The sequence below is a fragment of the Engystomops pustulosus genome, chromosome 3 (genome assembly GCF_040894005.1).
Source record: "Engystomops pustulosus chromosome 3, aEngPut4.maternal, whole genome shotgun sequence".
Classification (NCBI taxonomy): Eukaryota; Metazoa; Chordata; class Amphibia; order Anura; family Leptodactylidae; genus Engystomops; species Engystomops pustulosus.
In genome coordinates, this window is record NC_092413.1 from 146,809,011 (window position 1) to 146,833,116 (window position 24,106).

Below are 24,106 nucleotides of genomic sequence, written 5' to 3' on the forward strand. Positions count from 1 at the left end.
ACACAGGTAGTATCTCTAGTGGAACTTGCACTTCATCAGTCATTTAAACCTGAGTTTCACTCCTAGTAATCTTTTCTCCAGATGCTGGAATTGTCTCGAATGTCTGGCTTTATATTGTGTCATAGAATATTTTAACTATTCAGCAGATGATGGGGATCGGGCATCTTATATCACAAAGAATATTATTACCGTATATACTCGAGTATAAGCCGACCCGAGTATAAGCCGAGGCCCCTAATTTTACCACAAAATACGGGGAAAACCTATCGACTCGAGTATAAGCCGAGGGTGGGAAATGCATTGGTCACAGCCTCCCCAGTATATAGCTAGCCAGCCCCTGCCCCAGGGTATATAGCCAGCCAGCCCCTGCCCCAGTGTATATAGCCTGCCAGACCCTGCCCCAGTGTATATAGCCTGCCAGACCCTGCCCCAGTGTATATAGCCTGCCAGACCCTGACCCAGTGTATATAGCCCGCCAGCCCCTGCCCCAGTGTATATAGCCCGCCAGCCCCTGCCCCAGTGTATATGGCCTGCCAGCCACTGCCCCAGTGTATATAGCCTGCCAGACCCTGCCCTAGTGTATATAGCCTGCCGCCGCTGCCGGACAGATCGCACAGAAGATATACAGGGGTCACTGGAAAGGTGAGTTTAGATATATTTATTTTTTTGACTCGAGTATAAGCCGAGTTTGGGTTTTTCAGCACATTTTTTGTGCTGAAAAACTAGGCTTATACTCGAGTATATAAGGTAGTAAGAAATGGACGTTGACTGCACAGCTTTTGAGTGATTATCACCTCCTTGAGGCTGGGGCTACAAATAACTCGTACAGTAACTTTATTATCCTGAGTTCAAAAAGTTACAGCACATGCTGTGTTCCTGTCCTGGTGGCTTGCCCATTGTATTATCCAAAAATATTCCTTGATATTCTCTATCCATCTTATCCATCTCTCTTTTGTGATTGGCTTCCACGGTAATCTGCAGATAGTGCTAGGAAATAGCTCTGGAGAGCTTACTGTTCTCTGGAGTAAGCCTGTCCCCTCCGTTATACATAGGAACTGTACAAGGAATTTGGTTGAATAGTTACAGCAGTCACTCAGAGAAGTGGGGAGGGCTGTGGAACAGATGATTTGAAAGAGCAGAAAGCTTTTCAGTATGAAAAACCCTCTCAGTGCACTTGTCGGAACTGCAAAGCATTCACAGTTCACTTTCATTGCCCTGCTGCTACTTATAACACGCAAAGGTATGGTTACACAGATCTCCAGGGCCTATACCTAAAAGTGCCTGTAGTTTATTGTGGTCCAAACTGATAACTGTTTCCCTTTAAATTAATTTTTTAAAATTCCTCATTATTTATCCCTTTCTAACACTGGATTGCTAGCTCAGGAGAGGAATAAATGGGCGATTAATTATTTCCTATTTCCGTATTGGCTTACGTGTACTATAAATATCATTTATTGTACTGTATATAAAATTGAATGCAGTAATGAGAAAGTAAGCCTTTTTTTAATTCTATAACAGGGTGTATAAAAATTTGGTCCTTAGAAGTTCTTAAAATTATGTTACAAAAACCTGAGACTAACATCAACACAAGACAGTTTACATTGTATTTTTATTTGTTGATATTAAGATGAGTATTTCAAAAAACTTTAGGTGATTTTGGGAGGTGGCAGAAAGTACATGACTCCAAAAGGAACCAAAGATCCAGAATACCCCAATGATTTGTTACAGAATGGGCTTAGAGAAGATAACCGTAATCTTATAACTGAATGGCTTGATAAATATAAGGTAGGTTAACAAACCAGCAGCTGATGTAGTCTATGTTTAGGTTTTAGAATTCAACGCTACCCCCATACTATCTGATTGACCATACACCTAAATGACATTGGAATCAAACTTTTTATGTGTCTCATATGTTTCAATCTTTCACCTGTTTCCTTCCTTTCTGTTTCTATCACTATATGTGACAAAATAACAAAAATGGTTTCTGCTTTCACTTGCTTTCTGTTCTTGACCAATGGAGATGAGAGCCAAACTTCTCATGTACTAGAGCATCCTATGTGATGGATTTTACCAAACAGATTCTATATGGAAAAGACTTATATAAATTAGACAGGTTCTTGTCACAAAGTTGTAAATAAAAAGTGCATAGCTCAGCCTCCCTGACAGCTTTCTTATGGAAAGTGCAACATGCCCCACCGAGGATTAGCCTTTTCTTGTGGCCTGGAGGCAGTCGGGGCCCAGAATACCGGAGTGGCTGGCAGTTGTGGCCTAGGGAGCGCTGATGTCATGGTGCTTCGTATTGGGACTGGAGGGCTGCCCTACAGCCTGGCAGGTCTACAGCAGGTGGTGTGTGCAAGAAATATGGAGGGAGAGGCTGTGGTACTGGTTCTCCCTGGGGCAACCACTGAGTGTCTGTAATATATGTCCCTGGGTATTGGATGGGGAAGCTCGTGGTGGTAGACAGCCGTATCCAGGGATCAGACGGAGGCAACATTGTGCAAATCAAATCACCGTTCTGTATTGAACAAGTCACAGGCAACGGGTCTAAATGGTAACAGCAGATTCTGGTACTGGAGGGTTCGTGGAGAGGGTCCTGCAATAGTGCACCAGCCTGGTAGTAGATGCAGGCTGGGAGAATTTGGATGGAGCTGTGTCCAAGCTGTGGAAGCTGCAGCTCTGGATTGGAGTCTCCTGACTCTGGTCCTGGGATTAGGTTAAGTGTCAGTACTGAACATGCACTGAACACTGTCTCTCTCTGTTCACTCTGTCATGTGGTAAGAGCATGTGCTCAAAAGACCTTTTATGTTCCTGGTCAGGTGGTAACACCTCTCCAATCACACTCCAATTTACAATGCAGCAACATAATTGATCAATAACTTCTTACACCCTCTTAACTATTGCCAGGCAGGGTCTACAGCTGCTATTACCTGCATTATCTCCTGGGTGAGTTGCACAGGCTCACCAAATGGATCCTGACAGGTAGAGGGCCCTATTCACAACTACTCCCTTGCCTATACGTTGGCAGGGGTGTTGTAAAAGTAAAAAAGGAAAATGTAAAAATCATGGCGGAGTTTGTTCTAAAAGGAAACTTACACAAAGCTTTACATCACCAAAAGACCAAAATGCCATGTAAGGTGTGAAATGTCACTTATCGAATTCCATCTTTTATATCAAAACACCACCATTTACCTATGAAGAATTAACTCCACAAACATATAAAAGAGATTTAAAAAGTCACTGTTTACCAAATATGGCTGTTTAGGGGGATTGTCACTTTATATGCCCCTATCTTGGTGTAATTGTACAGATGAGAAAAAACATAATTGTGATTCCATATGCTACAAAATAGGAGATATGGGCAGAAATGAGCATGCACAGAACTCCAGCTTCTCGTACAAGGGCACGCAGCTACGAGGAGCTGCACAACCGAGGATCTCAGGTTAGGAGGAGGAAAAAGAGCTATCCTCACGTCCCATACATGCACCTACCACCCGTTCTATCTTTATAGGTAAAATTGTGGTGGTAGGTTCCCTTTAAGTGATCCTATTGCTCCAGCATCAACCTAGCAGCAGTATGCCAAGTACAATACAGGGTGTGATACAAAATCAGGTGGGGTGCAGGAATAGAAAGTTGTATATAAACAATAGAAGAGGGCTACAAAACGTTAAATTATTATGAAAATTGCTAAATGTTATAAAAATCCCACTGCTGAGATCTCCATAAGGTTCATCTGCACTATATTGCAAGACTGTAAAACATTGTTGTGAATGTCTAGTCCATGCTTGGTATTAGCATAAAAAGCAAATCATTTAGCATTAGGAACAAAATAAAAGGTAAATTTGTAACCAAACAGTATTGCTCTTTCAGGGCGCCCAATATGTGTGGAATAAGGAAGAGCTGAATCAGATTAATGAATCCACAATCACTTATCTAATGGGTATGGATCTACATGTAGTACATGAAATCTACATGGAATATGCAGATTTTAAAATTGCTAAATTAACTATCATTATCTTGCAGGTCTTTTCGAACCAGGAGATATGAAATATGAATTAAACCGTAATGATTCATCTGATCCTTCTATCGTGGAACTGACAGAAAAAGCCATTCAGATCCTTAGCAAAAATCCCAATGGATTTTATCTCTTTGTAGAAGATAAGTCCTGTTCATTTCCTACTTTACCTTTTCTTCTAATTTATTATAATGTTGTCTAATCTGAAGTGCCTCACACTTTCCTATTTTCCTTATATAGAGAGAACGGGTAGTCAGGTAGGTCTCTTGGCCTTTGAGTTATACATTACCTTGAAGCTCTATGCAACAGGGAAGGGGGATATGTGAGTCCAGCTAGGTCTCTTCCCACTCATCTTAAAGGGAACCTGTTACCAGGGATGTATTTTTCACTAAAACAGGTTACAGAAGCCCATCACACCTGCATTGCAAATATGCCTTTCTGCTTTCTTTATGTATTTTCATTACAATATTATTGTGTGTTTTAACTTACCTTACACCCTTAGAGAATCCTCAGGTAAGCCCCATAGGTTGGTTTTGGATTGGATGCATTTAAAAAAAACGACAGATGACTTGTTTGTCCTGCAGACTCCTCAGCTCGTGGCCCCCACCTTTGTGCTCCTGTAAAGCTCCGCCCTCCTGCTCCTTCACAAAGCTCACCGAGTAGTGAGGTCACATCAGTCGGGTAGGAGCTGTACAGGAGCACAAAGGTGGGGGCTGAGAGCTGAGGAGTCATGTGTTGTTTTTTTATAAATTCATCCAAACCAAAGTCAACCCCTAGGTTCCTGTCAGTGTGCAAGGTAAGTTGAAACATACAATTATATTGTAATGCAAATGCTTAGAAAAGGCAGAAAGGCATATTTTCAATGCAGATGTGATGGGCTTCTGCAACCTGTCTTTAGTGAAAATTAAGTTCCAGGTGGCAGGTTCCCTTTAAAGAGACCTCCCATAACAATGCCAAGCATCTTAGCTGTGCTCCTACTCTCTTCTAAGGTCTGCTATATCCTTAACCCTGATGGTATGTTCACTACTATTCTCACCCATTATGATCCACACCTGATTTTGGCTTTGAAAACTGCATCTAAAAAACTGAACATGTAAATGCACCCTTAACCCACACAGAACTCGTAAATTGCTCTGAAGGGATCAGATTTCAGACTTCTGTGCTTGAAAATAACACCCACTGCAGCCTTGATTGACAGCTCCCTTTCAGGGTGAAAGTGTGAGTTTGAGTTTAGTTTGTGTGCAGCTGTAGCTTGAATGATAAACGGCTGAATCAGTCATTATCCATTACTCCCTTTATATTCTTCCCATTCTACTCGTTATTCTCTTTGCTATATCTAGTGTTAATGCTTTGTTTGCTATTTTGTGTATCCCACTTCAGCTATGTATTTTCAACCATTCTATTGCTTTCTGATTCTGTACTTTTGCCCACATCTTGGTTTTGACCCACTTCTGACCGACTCCACTTGTTTGTCTGTATCCATTGTGTGTCCCTCAGTTTCATATATTTCCTTGTGTGACCCAACTTTCCCTGTCTCAGAGGAGTGTTTGTAATTGGCTTGATGCTTTCCTGTGTACTAGTGCGAACACTGGCCTACAACTGATTTCCTGTTATCTGTAAAGACTGCAGTAATGAGAGTTAAAATGACTAGAAACTGTGTTATTCCACATGTACACACACTGGGCTATTGATTTTTGTTGTCTTATTAATTAATTAATTAATTAGATAACGAAATAATATGGCATTCACTTTAAAGGACTATTCCTATTAAGTATAGCATTTCAGTTATTTGTCTTTTATTAAAGTGCAGGCAGTCTCCATGTTACGTAGAGGATAGGTTCTGTAGGTTTGTTCTGAAGTTAAATTTGTATGTAAGTCGGAACTGTATATTCTATAATTGTAACCCCAGCCAATTTTTTTTTTGGTCTCTGTGACAATTGGATTTAAAAAATGTTGGATTGTCATAAGAACCAGGGTTAATAATAAAGCTTCATTACAGACACCTTTGATAACTGCTATAGTTGATTATTGTAGCCTAAGGCTAAAGTACAGTAAATTCCCAACATCCAGAGGTCCGTTTGGAACTATGGGTCATCTGTAAGTCGGGTGTTCTTAAGTAGGGGACCACCTGTACTGTAGATTGTAAAAATTAATGTTTTTTTATATTTTACTAATCTAACCAGACAAGAATCTCATTCTCAGCAGTGAATTGATTGCATTGGGGTATGCTGATTACTTGTCCTAATATTAGGTTTAGAGTTTCCTGATTCAGTTTTTGAAAAATCTTTATAAAAAACTGAATGGGGTCATTACACATGGCAACAAAGCCAAAAGTACATAAAAATTCCATGAAATTTCCATGACAAAGTGTTAGTGTAGTTAAAGTGAGCCTGTCACTAGGAATGTAACTTTTGGCTGGTGACAGGTTCCAATAGCCTATGCTATACTGATTTTAAAAATGCCTTTGTCAGCCTTCTGAATCATTTGAGTTTATTTTTAGAGATGAGCGAGCACTAAAATGCTCGGGTACTCGTTATTCGAGACGAACTTTTCCCGATGCTCGAGTGCTCGTCTCGAATAACGAGCCCCATTGAAGTCAATGGGAGACTCGAGCATTTTTCAAGGGGACCAAGGATCTGCACAGGGAAGCTTGGCCAAGCACCTGGGAACCTCAGAAAAGGATGGAAACACCACGGAAATGGACAGGAAACAGCAGGGGCAGCATGCATGGATGCCTCTGAGGCTGCTTAATCGCACCATTATGCCAAAAGTATGGGCAACAGCATGGCAATGACAGAGTGACCGAATGAGGCTAGATAGCATCTAAAACATCCAATAATTGACCCTGACACTATAGGGGACTATGCAGAGGCAGCGGCAGCAGCGGCAGGCTAGAGAGTGTCTTGGCAACATACCCCAAATGGACTCAGGCTTAAAACCAATGGGTGGCAGAGAGGAACCAAAGGAGGTGAGCAAGAAGCGCTCAAATAATATCGGTAAATGATAAAAGTTTGCCAGTATATTTTGTGGATTACACAGCAGGGTGGCGACAAAGTTAACAAGTTTGATGAGGAAGCCATGAAAACAATCCAAAATTCTGCCTGACACAGCTCGTTTGATAAGGGGACCATGTATGGAGGCAGTGAACTAGTAGTAGATTAAAGGTGCTGCAGTTAAAACTATGTTAGTTGGATCTTGGGATGGAGCTGGCGCTCCGCTGCCAGGCGAGCTTTCGCCAATCCAAGCCCCTGTCTCTAGGCTACTCCCCAAACAGCACTTCTAAGAACCTTTTGTATAAGATCAAGTGTAGTAGCGTTCTTATAAGTTTGGGTTCTGGTGGGTGAGGGGAATGTAAACAGATGCGCAAGAAGCGCTGAAATAATATTGGTAAATGATAAAAGTTTGCCAGTATATTTTGTGGATTACACAGCAGAGTGGCGACAAAGTTAACATGGAAGCCATGAAAACAATCCAAAATTCTGCCTGACACAGCTCGTTTGATAAGGGGACCATGTATGGAGGCAGCTATATGGACTACTTTTGGAGGCAGCTATGGCGATGACGTGTGGAGGTAGCAATGGAGACAACGTGTGAAGGCAGCTAAAAAGATGACGTGTGGAGGCTGCTACGGAGACAATTTAATTTGGATAGTGCCTGTATGTGGCAGTCCAAAAAAGTTTTCAAACCAGAGGAGCAGGTAGCTGGTCCTCCAGAAAAATTACATAGATTGAGTGCCTGTATGTGGCAGTCCAAAAAAGTTTTCAAACCAGAGGAGCAGGTAGCTGGTCCTCCAGAAAAATTACATAGATTGAGTGCCTGTATGTGGCAGTCCAAAAAAGTTTTCAAAGCAGAGGAGCAGGTAGCTGGTCCTCCAGAAAAATTACATAGATTGAGTGCCTGTATGTGGCACTCCCAAAAATTGTTTAAAACAGAGGACAGGGTAGTTGGCCCTCCAGAAAAATTAAATACATAGAGTACTATAGCCAGAGCCAGTTGGCCCTGGCAAAAAAATAGCCAGTTTCCTCTGCTTTAGTGTACAAAGAGGAGGAGAAGGAGGACAATGAGGAGGAGGAGTGCATACATTATTCAGGTTCAGCTTCTTTCACCTGGTGGAGAATGGAAATGCGGAGAAATCCAGGCTTTATTCATCTTGATAAGCGTCAGCCTGTCAGTGCTGTCAGTCGACAGGCGTGTACGCTTAACGGTGATGATGCCACCAGCTGCACTGAAAACCCGCTCGGACAACACGCTAGCGGCAGGGCAGGCAAGAACCTCCAAGGCGTACAGCGCCAGTTCGTGCCACATGTCCAGCTTTGAAACCCAGTAGTTGTAGGGAGCTGTGTGATCATTTAGGACGATGGTATGGTCAGCTAAGTACTCTCTCACCATCTTTCTGTAAAGATCAGCCCTTCTCTGCCGAGACTGGGGACAGGTGACAGTGTCTTGCTGGGGTGACATAAAACTGGCAAAGGCCTTGTAAAGCGTACCCCTGCCAGTGCTGGACAAGCTGCCTGGTCGCTTACTCTCCCTCGCTACTTGTCCCGCAGAAGTACGCCCTCTGCCGCTAGCGCTGTCAGAAGGGAAATACTGTTTCAGCTTGTGCACCAAGGCCTGCTGGTATTCATGCATACTCACACTCCTTTCCTCTCCAGGGATGAGAGTGGAAAGATTTTGCTTGTACCGTGGGTCCAGGAGAGTGAATACCCAGTAATCGGTGCTGGAATAAATTCTTTGAACGCGAGGGTCACGGGATAGGCAGCTTAGCATGAAATCTGCCATATGCCCCAGAGTCCCAACGCGCAAGAATTCACTCCCCTCACTGGCCTGACTGTCCATTTCCTCCTCCTCCAACTCCTCTTCTTCTGCCCATACACGCTGAACAGTGAAGGACTGAACAATGGTCCCCTCTTCTGTCTCGCCAACATTCTCCTCCTCTTCCTCCTCATCCTCCTCCACCTCCTCCGATATGCGCTGAGAAACAGACCTAAGGGTGCTTTGGCTATCAACAAGGGAATCTTCTTCCCCCGTCTCTTGTGACGAGCGCAAAGCTTCCCACTTCATGCTGACCAGAGAGTTTTTCAACAGGCCAAGCAGCGGGATGGTGAGGCTGATGATGGCGGCATCGCCACTGACCATCTGTGTTGACTCCTCAAAGTTACTCAGCACCTGACAGATATCAGACATCCACGTCCACTACTCATTGTAGACTTGAGGAAGCTGACTGACCTGACTACCAGTTCTGGTGGAAGTTGACATCTGGCAGTCTACAATCGCTCTGCGCTGCTGGTAAACTCTGGATAACATGGTTAGTGTTGAATTCCACCTCGTGGGCACGTCGTACAACAGTCGGTGAGCGGGCAGTTGGAGGCGGCGCTGCGCTGCCCTGAGAGTGGCAGCATCTGTGCTGGACTTCCTGAAATGCGCACAGATGCGGCGCACCTTCGTGAGCAAATCAGACAGATTGGGGTATGTCTTGAGGAAACGCTGAACTATGAGATTTAACACATGGGCCAGGCATGGCACATGTGTCAGTCTGCCGAGTTGCAGAGCTGCCACCAGGTTACGGCCGTTGTCACACACAACCATGCCTGGCTTCAGGTTCAGCGGTGCCAGCCACAGATCAGTCTGCGCCGTGATGCCCTGTAATAACTCTTGGGCGGTGTGCCTTTTATCGCCTAGGCTCAGCAGTTTGAGCACCGCCTGCTGTCGCTTAGCGATGGCACTGCTGCTGTGCCTAGAGCTACCGACTGATGGCGCCATGCCCACGGATGGTAATTCGGAGGAGGAGGTGGAGGAGGGGTGGGAGGAGGAGGAGGCATAGTAGGCCTTTGAGACCTGGACCGAGGTAGGCCCCGCAATCCTCGGCGTCGGCAGTATATGACCAGCCCCAGGGTCAGACTCGGTCCCAGCCTCCACCAAGTTAACCCAATGTGCCGTCAGCGATATATAGTGGCCCTGCCCGGCAGCACTCGTGCACGTGTCCGTGGTCAGGTGGACCTTGTCAGAAACGGCGTTGGTCAGGGCACGGAGGATGTTCTCTGTGCTTGTGCAGGGCTGGGGCGGCACATCGGGAAAAGTAGTGGCGGCTGGGGACCGATTACCGAGGGGCGGCCGCCGCCATGAGGTTTCGAAAGGCCTCGGTCTCTACCAGCCTATAAGGCAGCATCTCCAGGCTAAGCAACTTGGAGATGTGGACGTTGAGGGCTTGGGCGTGTGGGTGGGTTGCGCTTTACCTCCTTTTGCGCTCCAGCGTCTGGGGTATGGAGAGCTGAACGCTGGTGGATGCTGTGGAGGATCGTGGAGGCGAAGATGGGGTTTTCGCACGGGAGGTGTTTGGGCCGGGGTCCTGGGCAGGGGGCTGACTAGCAGATGACACAGGGGAAGGAGCAGTGGTGTGCCCGGCCGGAGGTGAACGGGCTTGGTGCCATTGAGTGGGGTGTTTAGCATTCAGATGCCTGCGCATACTGGTGGTAGTTAAGATAGTAGTGGTGGAACCCCTGCTGATCCTGGTTTGGCAAAGGTTGCACACCACAGTCCGTCGGTCATCCGGTGTTTCTTTAAAGAACCTCCAGACTTCTGAAAATCTAGCCCTCGCCACGGGAGCTTGACTACGGGCAACATTTGGCGCTGATGCACCAGCTCTGGCCCTGCCTCTCCGTCTGGCCCCACCACTGCCTCTTCCAACCTGTTCTGGTCGAGGACTCTCCTCCGTCTCAGAAGCACTGTGTTCACCCGGCCTCTCAACCCAGCTTGGGTCTGTCACCTCATCATCCTCCGATCCCTCAGTCTGCTCCCCCCTCGGACTTCCTGCCCTGACAACAACTTCACCACTGTCTGACAACCGTGTCTCCTCATCGTCCGACACCTCTTTACACACTTCTTCCACTACGTGAATAATGTCATCATCACCCACAGACTGCGACTGGTGGAAAACCTGGGCATCGGAAAATAGCTCAGCAGCAGCAGGACAAGAGGTTTGTGACTGTGGGAAGGGTCCAGAAAACAGTTCCTCAGAGTATGCCGGTTCAAATGCCAAATTTTGGTGGGAGGGGGCAGACTGGGGGGAAGGAGGCTGAGGTGGAGGAGCTGGAGGAGTGCCGATTTCGGTGACATGGGTGGACTGCGTGGAAGACTGACTGGTGGACAAATGGCTAGAAGCATTGTCCGCAATCCACGACATCACCTCTTCGCACTGTTCTGGCCTCAACAGTGCTCTACCACGAGTCCCAGTAACTTGAGACATGATGAACCTAGGGAGTGTACCTCTGCGGCATTCCCCTGCTCCCCCATCAGCAGGTGGTGTCTCACCCCGCCCAGGACCACGGCCTCTGACCCCTGCAGTAGTTGGACGCCCACGTCCACGCCCTCGTCCTCTACCCCTAGCCCTCGGGTTAAACATTTTCCAAATGAAAAGTGTAAACTTGAAAAAAAAAAAAAATTGTGTTTATTTTTTTTTAGTTTTTTATTTTTTTTAACAAAACGATGCTATCCTATTGCTATAGATAGTTTCTAACCTACACTGACAGCACACAACTGGATTTTGTGCTTTGCAAGATGAGTTTGAGCTATAAAATGAAATAAAGGTAAAAAAAAAAAAAAAATCAGCAGACTCTGCCTAATTCTACTCAAACCCCTAATAAATTGTCCCACTTCGGTGTTTGAGGTGGATATGCGTGTCACTAAGAGCTAAACACAACGGTGGCAGGTCTCCCAGCAAATTCCTCACAGTATGGTACTAGCTGCACTACTAGTGCCAGCAAGCCCAGCCACAAGCAAACAAAAAAAAGGAAAATATAACGCTATTGTAGGCCTAAGTAAGCCGTTGGGGTTCTCCTATGGCTATTTTGTAGCCTACAATGAGAGCACACTGCTTTGCAAGATGAGTTTGAGCTATAAAATGAAATACAGCTAAAAAAAAAAAAAATCAGCAGACTCTGCCTAATTCTACTCAAACCCCTAATAAATTGTCCCACTTCGGTGTTTGAGGTGGATATGCGTGTCACTAAGAGCTAAACACAACAGACGCAGGTCTCCCAGCAAATTCCTCACAGTATGGTACTAGCTGCACTACTAGTGCCAGCAAGCCCAGCCACAAGCAAACAAAAAAAAGGAAAATATAACGCTATTGTAGGCCTAAGTAAGCCGTTGGGGTTCTCCTATGGCTATTTTGTAGCCTACAATGAGAGCACACTGCTTTGCAAGATGAGTTTGAGCTATAAAATGAAATACAGCTCAAAAAAAAAAAAAATCAGCAGACTCTGCCTAATTCTACTCAAACCCCTAATAAATTGTCCCACTTCGGTGTTTGAGGTGGATATGCGTGTCACTAAGAGCTAAACACAACGGACGCAGGTCTCCCAGCAAATTCCTCACAGTATGGTACTAGCTGCACTACTAGTGCCAGCAAGCCCAGCCACAAGCAAATAAAAAAAAAAAAAGTATAACGTTATTGTAGCCCTAAGAAAGGCTGTTGGGTTCTTGTAGAATCACTCCTGCCTAACAGTAATCTACTAGCACCCTAACGCTGTCCCTGACCAGCAGCAGCTCTCTCCCTAGCGGCATCCAGGCACAGAATGATCCGAGCAGCGCAGGCAGGGGCTAGTCTATTCCAGGGTCACCTGATCTGGCCAGCCAACCACTGCTATCGACGTGTAAGGGTACCACGTCATGCTGGGTGGAGTGCAGAGTCTCTTGGCTTGTGATTGGCTCTGTTTCTGGCCGCCAAAAAGCAAAACGGCGGGAGATGCCATTTTCTCGAGCGGGCGAAGTATTCGTCCGAGCAACGAGCAGTTTCGAGTACGCTAATGCTCGAACGAGCATCAAGCTCGGACGAGTATGTTCGCTCATCTCTATTTATTTTCCATTATCTGGCTCTCTGCCAGCAGCATGTGGTGAGTCCCGAAGAGGAGCAGCTTCAGCCTGTTTGTGCCTATATCTCCTCCTATATTCTTCCTATCCTCCATACCTTCCGCCTCCCACCTCTACCTGCTCATTGGACAGGAAGTGGGTAGGGGGAAAGAGCTGAATGAGTGTGGAGGAGAGACTGACAGACACACACACAGACTGCAGTTGTCCCCAGGCACCCCTCCCCTCACGGGACCCACCAAATGCAATGTAAAATAAACTATTATAAACAACTGAAATAATTCTGAATGCTGACAAAGGCATTTTCAGCATAGGCTATTGGAACCTGTCACCAGGCAAAAATGTCAAAAGAGGTCACAGGTTCCCTTTAACCTCTGGTGCGCATTATGGCTGGCACAGTATGCAATCTATGTATGCGCTTATGGCGATATTAAAATTTATAATAGAAAAGAATAAAACTTTATTTACCCCAATGGGATTTTATTTCACAGAAAAGTAAGCAGTAAATGATGTGCCTCATTGTATACAAGAGATGTGTGTGGGGGGTGGGATATATTCAATTGTCTTTTAAATATCTGGTGATATTGACTGCTTTTGTTGCTCCGTTGGTGTAGGATAATGCTAAGCAATGGGTGTCCGGTGTTTGCAGCTACAGAATTACATTTCTCAATGTAATGTTTTGCCAGATCTCCCCAAAGACACACAGCATTTCCCCTATTGTTCATTGATCCCCCAAACCATTTTAGTAAGGCTGCAATCAAATCAAAGGTGTACTTGCCCAGCCGTAGCCAGTTTGCTCCCCAGGATACGGAGGAAACAGTGCCGCCTGGCCTTTCTTACACCCGAAGATAGAGGAGGCTCAATCTTTTTTGTGGCGGCGGCATGGTACCGTACCGCTCTGGGTTGCCATAGGCATCTATGGGGACATATATACGGCTGCAAACTGCCGGGGTGGGGGGTCATAAAGTACCTGCACTAGAGTACAGTAGGAGGTATATATTAACTCATTATTGACAAAACCTTGCTGAGGTGCTGCTATTGCAAGAATTTATGGTTTTAGTGGCTATGTCTGATACCTACTGGATACCTTGGATATCATAGTTGTACTTTGCTCTACATTTCATAAGATAAAATACTTAACACTGTGCTGCCACAAGTCCCTTTTCCCAGGAATAAAAGTGGTGTCAGGTGATTCCATTACTTCCTCATCAGGAGGGGGACAACCATAACCCCCACCAACTTATAAAAGCTGAGGTGTTGCCACACAGTCATAATGTGATATCACACCATAGAGATGCTTTATCATGTTCTGTGGTTGAAATTCCAGCCCATAATATTTAATCATGCGTCAGTCAACTCTATCCCGTGATTGTCACTTTGGCACTCATCATTGTATACTGGTTTGGGTAGGGCAGTGGTTATACCTAGCCTATCAGAAATAATAATTAACAGATATCTCTACATTATACAGTACAGACCAAAAGTTTCTCATTTAAAGAGTTTTCTGTATTTTCATGACTGTAAAAATTGTAGATTCACACTGAAGCCATCAAAGCTATGAATTAAGACATGCGGAATTACCATATATACTCATGTATAAGCCGAGTTTTTCAGCACAAAAAATGTGCTGAAAAACGTCCCCTCGGCTTATACACAAGTCAATACGTTTAAAAAAATAATTAAAAATGGACTAAAAAAAAAATAAACTATTTACTTACCCTCCGGTGGCCCCGATGCGCAGCGCTGCTCCCCCGATGTCATCGCGGCTCCTCTTCTGGCTTCCCGGCTCCTCTTCTTGCTTCCGCGCCGTCTTCTGTCTTCTTTAATATGGCGTTGGGCGCCGCCATTGTTCTTCTCCCGTGCGGCGCCTAGTATGACGTCAGCAGCGGCGCGTCATACTAGGCGCCGCACGGGAGAGAACAGTTGCGGCGCCCAACGCGATGTTAAAGTAGACAGCGCGGAAGCAAAAAGAGTAGCCGGGAATGGTTACCACAGCATCTTGCAGCGGCATGCTATTCCATCTGGTTTTCATTTGGTTGGACCATCATTTATTTTTAAACAGGACAATGACTCCAAACACACCTCCAGGCTGTTTAAGGGCTATTTGACCTAGAAGGAGATTGATGGGATACTACACCAGATGACCTGGCCTCCACGGTCACCAGACCTAAACCCAATCCAGATGTTTTGGGGTGAGCTGGACCATAGAGTTAAGGCAAAAGGGCCAACAAGTGCTAAGCATCTCTGGGAATTCCTTCAAGACTGTTGGAAGATCATTTCAGGTGACTACCTCTTGGGGCACATCAAGAGAATGTCAAGAGTGTTCAAAACAGTAATCAAAGCAAAAGGTGGCTACTTTGAAGAAGCTGGATTATAAGACATATTTTCAGTTGTTTCACACTTTTGTGAAATTCCACATGTGTTAATTCATAGTTTTGATGCCTTCAGTGTCAATCTACAATTTTTATAGTCATGAAAATACAGAAAACTCTTTGAATGAGGTGTGTCCTAACTTTTGGTCTGCATGTGATATAATTTTTTTTAATACAAAATATAAACAAAAAACAAAATGCCTTGTTTTTTCTGATATGATGAACATTCCAACAGCACAAAATTATCCCTATTTTCATTTTTTATTGGAGTACCATTGAATGGAGTCACAGTGTGCATGTCTATCCTGCCGCTCCATTCATTTGGGGTTCTGTGAATCCTCACTGATCAGCAAGTAATTCCCTGTCCTGCTCAAGGGTATAACCAGTAGCGGCTTATAATATAGGCGGTTTGAGCCGTAGTCAGGGGCCCAAGGCTTCTAGGGGGCCCATTTCAACACAGACCACCCATCAAATTTTATCTGAATTTTATATGAAATCCTCATACATCTGTTACTGTTATCAATACACATGTACCCATTGTATGACCTTTGACGGTCCTCCATTCCGCAAGAAGCTGATTCTAGTACCATATGTCAGAAGTGATTCCAGACTTGTAGGGGCTATAATATTCAAACAGCCCAGGGCTCATGGCAGTTGAGGTGTGTATTATGAGTTTCTACAGCAGCTGAATTATGTATTATGATGCTATGCAGCACATGAGGTGCGCAACATGAAGCACTACAGCAGCTGAGGTGTGTATTAAGAAGATTTGCAAAAGCTTAGGCGTGTTTTTGACAAAAAAACCCAGTAGATATATATATATATACCGTATATAATCGAGTTTGGGCAAACTAGGCTTATACTCGAGTATATATGGGCCGGATTAAAGGAGGGGCTCCTGGGGCTCTAGCCCCAGTATATATATATACCGTATATACTCGAGTTTGGAAAAACTAGGCTTATACTCGAGTATATATGGGCCGGGGCCCCCACCACTTTCACTTTTTAAGGGGCCCCCACCAGTTTCCAACAGTCAGCGAGTCGCTTACTGTCTCTGTGTGCAATGCACAGCGGCCCATGGCCGTCCGCATCGCACATAGGGGTCTAGGATGTCAGCTGTGTCAGGGAGACACAGCTGCCATCACTGGGGAGTTCACTGATGCACTGTTTTGGTGGCAGCAGGTTGTGATGGGACACCGGCAGCGAGTGATGACGTCACGCTGTCGGCATCCGATCACTACATGCTGCAGCCAAAACAGTGCCTTTCTCCTGCAGCGATGGCAGCTGTGTCTTCAGTGGCCGGCGTCTGCCTGAAGAGCGAGGAAGAGCCTGCAGCATCATGGGATCACTGGAAGGGAAGGTGAGGGTAAGTATGAAGTTTATTATTTTGTGGCCATTTTCTACAAGGGGCTGGCGGCTAAATTCTACAGGGTGTTTGTGGCTGTATACTACAGGGAGCTGGTGGCTAAATTCTACAGGGGACTGGTGGCTATATACTACAGGGGACTGGTGGCTGTATACTACAGGGGACTGGTGGCTGTATACTACAGGGGGCTGCAGGCTATAAACTACAGGGTCTGGCAGGCTATAAACTACAGAGTCTGGCAGGCTATATACTACAGGGGGCTGGCAGGCTATATACTACTGGGGGCTGTCAGGCTATATACTTCCAAAAACATTGTTGGAAGGGCCCCCACCCCCCTTAATCCGGCCCTGTGTATATATATATATATATATATATATATATATATATCCATTGCTGATTCCCCGGTAGTACTCCCTAAATGCCACTGGCACCACAAGCACTGGGTATGGTGAAGCTTTACATACTTTCCGTACAATTTTCTGCAATATACTGCAGACATTTAAGCCTAGAGAGTAGTTGACCTCTAATATTTACCAAGCTAAAATTTATTTGGTGAAGTAATAAAAATATTCTTCTTATAATTCTTAGCACGTGGCAGAATAGATCAGGGACATCATGATGGGAAAGCCAAATTGGCGCTGATGGAAGGTGTCTTATTTGATCAAGCAATAAAAAGAGCCGGAGATCTGACAGATGAAGAAGACACATTGACTGTGGTCACTGCTGACCATTCCCATGTTTTCAGTTTTGGTGGCTACACTTACAGAGGAAGCAGCATCTTTGGTGAGGTTTATCTTATATTACATTTACCAGTTTAATTATTTTTTGTCATTAGATCTAATCAATTGTGGTAGGCACACTGCACATGGAGGCGCATGCACAGGAGCTGAGCTCGTGTGATCTCATAAGGGGCAACTATCTGAGAGCTGATCTTCTGCTGCACTAGGCCTCGTGTTAACAGCAGTAATGCTCTTTTAATCCTAAAAGGTTCATTGAACAAGACCCTCCCCCCCTCAACAACTAGCCTCCTTCCCCAGCGTGTAGAGATTGGTGCACCTTATGAAGGCCGCATGCGAACCAATATTAATCCTTTATTAGGTCCCATTAAAATGATTAAAAAGAAAACTTTTTTCGGTATTACAATATCTGTACTAAACCGGTTTTAAAAGGAATCTTTAGTACCATTTGACATCTATTCATCACTACTTCTTCATGGTAGATCACAGCAGCATTATTGTAGACATATGTAGACGATTGCTCTTTTATGAAAATGAACAGAATTGCTTTGTGGGGTGTTACCAGAGCCCCTCCAAGCTCCAGCTTCTTTGGCTAATTCAACCCTCAACCTCCCCATGAAGAGCTTTTACCCCTACTCCTGCTCTTCCATTGCTACTTCATTGCTACAAAATTCCAGCACAGAATGGTGATGTCATTGCAAGGCGTAAGTGTCATGGAAGAAATCAGGCATGGTAGCAGTTCTTCAGGGAGCACGAATTAGCTCCCCAAAGAAAAACTTTATTTTATAAGTACAAAGGAGCAATCCTCTATAATATGCCTGCAATCACTCTCATGGGAGCTATCAAGCAGCAGTAACAGTTACTAGAAGTCAAATTAAATGACAAAAGTGTCAATTACAATTCATTTAACTACCAGAAATAGAAAAAACGTAAAGTAAACATACATTTTTTGTTGGTTGTCTGTAGGTCTCGCTCCTAAAAAAGCATTCGATAATAAGTCCTACACATCCATCTTATATGGTAATGGTCCTGGCTTTTCTATTACACCAGAAGGACGTCCTGACATCAATGAATCTACAAGTGGTAAGAATGGTTAGGAAATGCTGATTTCATTGTAGCATCAGCAGGCTTTTCCGAACAAGCTGGATATGTTACCTCTCCTCATATTTTTTCATTTTGATAAATTATTGTTTTCCCTGTGGAATAACAATGTTAGAATGTATATTATTCTCCAATAGTCTCCAACTAGTAAGAATTTCTAAAAGAAGCAACAACACATAGTTTTAAGGAATGATGTTCCAGAACTGTTATTTCATGGGTAACATGTATTCTTAAAAAATTGTCTATATTTATTTAGTTTGTGAAAAACTATCTGTTGCCAATCATTTATTTTTTTACTTAACTATGACTAAGCCATAGGTTAGGTTTATACAAATAAGGTACATTTTTATGTAATCAGTTAAAATATAGAAGTGAATAATCAAAAGAGAAATGTAAATCAATAAATATTTGGATTGAACACCCTTTGTGTAAGTAATGCTAGAAGATATATGGTCCCCACATTTCTCTGATCTTAACACTGAGCAAATGTTTATTCATTGAAGATTTGGGGTTAGTTCTCCAACATGTTTGGAACAAATTCCCTGTTAAGTTCCTTTTTAAGCATTTATGTTTTTTTTTTTTTCATTATAGAGGACAAGAACTATAGGGCACAGACTGCAGTACCTCTAGATTCAGAAACACATGGTGGAGAAGACGTTGTAATATTTTCTCGAGGCCCCATGGCACATCTCTTCCATGGTGTGCATGAACAAACTTATATAGCCCACGTCATGGCGTATGCAGCATGTTTGCCACCATACACTGAGTGCCCACCAGAAAGACCAAAGAATAATGCATGCTATATCGGTAATAAGACTAGCTTTCTCCTGATGACTGCTCTGTGTTTGTTATATTTTCCACTGTGGAATGTGTGATATTCATCTATGAAACACTGCACCCACAGATAGGTTGCTATTTGCATAAGGACACTGAGCATCAGTAAAAACATTAAACAACTGTATTGGAAAAATAAAGCAATGTCTTAGAGTGTTGATGATACCTGTGTCTTATACAAGCGATCATTACTTTTAATCGCAGAGAAAGAAGTCAAAAAGGTAAAATGTAATTAATTGTTTCATCCAGCTTGTTTGCCCCTGCATTACTGATAATATGATACACAAATAGGAGGAGGCCTGCAATCATTTATCATGCACAAATAGGGGAAAATCAGGCACACCAGTATCTGCCAGAAGCCTGGGGTAGATTTGGACAACAAATCTCCTATCAATGAAGAGCAGGAGCTGAGTGAAGAGATCATATATATGAACAGTCAAGGCCTGATTATGGGTGGGGCATCCAGGGAAAGTGCTCTAGGGCTTCCACCGCTGCCTCTTATTTTGTCAACATGAGCTGAGGGGAGCTGTTGTTATATGGATATCAGGAGTTGAGTTTGGGTATCCTCTAAGCTTTTTGCAGAGCCAACACTCCCATGCTCCTGCTAAAAACAAGTTTCATCATGTTATTGCTATGAATAGTGGGGCAAAAAGCAAGTGAAAGTGTGCCCCCAAATTTGGATGGTTGAATGGTGCTCATAGTAGGCTCCAAACCTCACTTACTCATTGGCAGGACACAATTTCTTTAGATGATCCTACGGTGCAGCACTCACTTTCCCATGTTCCAGCAGCGGTCCCTTCACTCTGGGGGGCGCGCCCCCGATTACAAGGGTGCGCACTTGCTGCCTTTTTGAGATTTAAAGAACCAGCGTGTCGATAGTTGGCGCTGACCGACCACATTCCGCATTCTCGGCCCCTTCCTTTGTCCCCTGCTGGATCTTTGTGCTGATTTGCCTTTGACTTTGATCCTGTGCTGCCTGTCTTGACCTCTAGCCTGTCCCCGACCACAGTTCTGCCTGACGACTCTGTACGTCACCTTGGCCGCCACCGCGGACAAAGTCCTGCCTGTGGAGCAACCTGGTGGTACCACACTGCAGCAAGTTCAACCTGCTTTGCGGTGGGTTTGGTAAAAACCGGGTACCGTAGACTGTGAATGTATTCAATAAGTAAAAAGGGATCATATGAAAACCACCGGATAATACTAAAAGGAGAAACATAAAAAACCACACCAGTTACTTATAGAAACAACGCACAAACAGGAGGGCTAGAGGGAAAAATAGGAAGAAAAAATAAGAAAAAGCGAAAGAGAGAAAAGCTAAGACTAAGGAAAAAAGAAGAGATGATAAAAAAGGTACTCAAGCTATGGTGAAAAAAGGGGGGCAGGTGAAGAGACAAAAAGAAAGAAAAACAAAAAATCACACCAAACGTGCTAAGAAAAGGGGCAAATAAATAAAAATATATATGAGTGGACAGACAAAGCATTGCTGTGAACATGGAGGGATCCCCAGATGAACAGGAAGTGAAAAAATGAGTGTAGCACATACTAGAAGGAGTGAAGTGCATCATTCATATTGTACCAGATATCAAGTTGAAATGTCCAGAGAATCTGTAAAATAACCATAGTGACAGTATACAATATGTGATAAGGATTTGTTTAGTTAAAATGACAAATGAAATTAAACTTCCAAAGTTTTCTAATGATCTCAGTCTCACTCCTTTCTCCATCCCCTAGTATTCCCACATAGTGTAATGCCCTTTTCATGTAACCTAAACTGTATAATGCCCTCCTGCTGACCCCATATAAAAACCCTTTAGTATAGCCCACCATCACATAAATCCTAAAAATTGCTGAAACTTTTCTGAGACAGTTGGGAGCTATGTGAATGTGTCCATGTTAAAAAATAGAAATGTTTCTAGTCCTGTCTAAATTCGAATAAATGAGCCGCCAGATCACACTATTAATTACAGCAGCATAAGCTATTGACCAAGTAGGAGCCAAATATGCAGTAAGAGAAGTTTGAGATTTAAGAGTGTTGAAATATTTGCATAAATTTGCAGTCTCTGATCCTAGTGTACCACGCTGTAAATAAATAGTAGTTTTTAGGGTTCTTTGTCACCATCTAGTGGTAGATTTTATGAATTACAAAGCCCTATGATTATAAACTGAAAAGTAGGAGTCCTCACATCAGATCTTTCTTCCTTCTTATAGAATAAATATTTAGCATAGAAAGGTTAGGTTATCTTCACACAGTCAGGATTTGACCAGGAGTTTGCTTAAGTAAATTTAAGTTAAAACCACATGTGAAATCTACGTACGAAAAAGTCATAATGGAAGTTCTGCATATGTTACATGTTTTGGATGATTCCTGGTTTTGGCTTTAAAATATGCAAAATCCTGACCAGATCTTGACAATGGGCACATACAAGTAGATCATGAAAAGAAATCTACCACCACGATGAAGGACTGTAAACTAAACACACTTACATGCTGATTTGTGCCTCTATGGCAGGATCTGATCTTCTTTTAGCTTCTTATGACCTTGTTTTCGCAAAAAAGGATTTCAAATTATGCAAATGACCCTGAGGGGCTTCAGGTTCGATTTACAGTTATGGAGCTTGGTCCAGGTGGAACAGGCCTAATCCATACCAAGCAGGGCCCGTGATGGAATGCAAGAGGAGGGGGAAGCCGCTATAGGAAGGAGGTTCCCCCTTGGGCACTCCAAGTGTAGGTGTGATGTAGGAATCCCCAGGTAGATGGTAGAGGGGAGGCCCAAGATATTAGGGGCAGTCAGGGATCACACGTGGAGACAAGGTGAAGAACATTAAGCTCACTGTCCCTTTATTCCAAGACTTCAATATAGCAACAGTAATAGGGCTCATTCACATGTACGTCCCCACAGACGGCAATAGCGGCACGGTGCAGATACGATCCGGGCCACACACCGCAAAAAGATAGAGCATGCTCTATCTGTCGGCGTGTGTGTGTGACCGTGTGCCGCTATTCTCTATGGAGGGAGGAGGGGCCACCCATAGGCTAAGGTAGTGGTCCTTTTGAAGTAGCTGGTTGGATGCAATCTGGTATAAAAGTTCAAAGCCAAGATTCAGGAACTTGGGGTGGGAGAAGCTTCTGGGGCAGCAAGTTTAGGTCAGGCTCTGTACGGGGAACCTGATGGAGGGAGATTGCCCTTGGATGGAGACAGCAACAGCAGGCAGCTCTCTCTGCTTTGCATCTGTAGGAAAGGATCTAGAGAAGTCTCCCTCTCAGAACTTAGTTAACTCTCTGGAACACCAGCCAGGAGGGGTATCAGTTAACTTCCACTCTGGGTGGGGTTCCAGGTATCCACCAATTAGAAACCTCAGGGCAGAACAGGATTGACAATGATGAAACATTGGGTATAATTGGTTAACAAGTAAACCCTCCTTGCAGGCAGATAAAACATTACAGCTGCATTACCAGTTATTCACAGTAGATGGCATCAATCACAGAGGTGATCAGGTTCCATGGGACACATGGAGCCTTATGGGAGCACATTATTTCGTAAAGACCCTACCGACTGGGCCATTATATTAGCTTCTATGTTTACTTCTTGTAAAAGGTGCTCATTAGTATCACATAGGTCTGACAACTCTCTGATTGCACCTGTGTGACATCTCATGACCATGACCAGGAGCAAATCCATGGCCCATTGAAGACAATGGGGATATGTGCTAGCATTGTGTACATGGGACCTAGGACTGAACCTCTTGTCTTCCCATCACCTACTAATGGACTAACCCTGACATCTTCCTTTCCGTCTGTGATCGTAAGAAGCTGTATCTTTTTGATTTTTCACTTTAAAAGGCTCTATGAGGACTTTTTATTTGCAAGACAAATTGCACTTTCTAGTTGCATCGTTTAATATTCTGTGACTGAGAAACTGAAAAAAATTACAAATGTGGTGAAATTAGCAAATAAATACAGGTGTGTCATATTCTGATGGCCTTTACTTTTATATACAGTCGAGATGACACCTCCTCTTTATTCTTTGGCTCAGTACTATCGCAGAGATAACAAATTTGCATAGTTTAGTTATGTCTTAATATTAAACATTTAATAAAAGACCTGGCATCGTCATATTCTATCATTTTATTTTACTTTTGTGTCCGGTGTTATGGGGGCTGCCTTTCAAGGTTGTAAAAGAAGGCATTGTTTTCGATTTCCCATCTTAGAAAATGTATTTGCATATTTCCCAGGTTGCTAGATAGTGAGTTGCGGGGCAATTTTTCACTGTAGATATGTGGATACTGTCAGGGTTTGAGGTCAGTGGACCCCCTGGACCACCGCGGGAGATAGTACTAGCGAAACACCTGGAAATGGAATCTAAGTGGCACCTAGTCTTCACCAGAGCCCGTCGAAAAGCGTCACCAGGTCGTTCCACAGGTGTGATTAGCCGTGGTGGCAGCCAAGGTCGAGGTACAGATTCAGACTCAGAGTCAGACACAGGCAGGTAGTCAGGGCAGGCAGCAGAGATGCAAGGTCACAGGTCAGGCCCGGGGTCACGACAGGAGATCAACGCAAGAAAGGAACACAGGAGCAAGGGAATCACAAAGGAAGCTTTCTCTTAGGCTGGTGGCTCAAAGATGTCCATGTTTGACACCGATGTGCCCAGCCTGGCACCAGCAGGATGCTAGGTCTTGTAATCACCTTCTGATGCGGCACCATAGAAAGGCATTGTATCAGAAGCAGTACCTTTAACGGAACAGGGCTCTGTTCAACTACAACATGATGCACAAACAGAAAATATTTTAAACAGAGAGTTCAAAAATATAAAACTTTATTA

At 44.0% G+C, this 24,106-nt stretch overlaps 1 protein-coding gene across 2 annotated transcripts in view; it reads left to right on the forward strand.

The window, feature by feature from the left end:
• Nucleotides 1-19,450, forward strand: part of LOC140122072 (intestinal-type alkaline phosphatase 1-like) — a 31,841-nt gene extending 12,391 nt beyond the window's left edge. Inside the window, exons 6-11 of one of the 2 annotated variants that reach the window (XM_072142476.1) lie at nucleotides 1,651-1,785; nucleotides 3,868-3,937; nucleotides 4,021-4,155; nucleotides 17,207-17,398; nucleotides 18,319-18,435; nucleotides 19,045-19,450. In XM_072142476.1, coding sequence (XP_071998577.1) covers nucleotides 1,651-1,785; nucleotides 3,868-3,937; nucleotides 4,021-4,155; nucleotides 17,207-17,398; nucleotides 18,319-18,435; nucleotides 19,045-19,328 — 933 coding nt within the window. In that variant the 3' untranslated portion in view covers nucleotides 19,329-19,450. The remainder of the gene's footprint in view (nucleotides 1-1,650; nucleotides 1,786-3,867; nucleotides 3,938-4,020; nucleotides 4,156-17,206; nucleotides 17,399-18,318; nucleotides 18,436-19,044) is intronic. The other variant, XM_072142477.1, reaches the window with a different exon arrangement.
• Nucleotides 19,451-24,106: the final 4,656 nt, after the last annotated feature.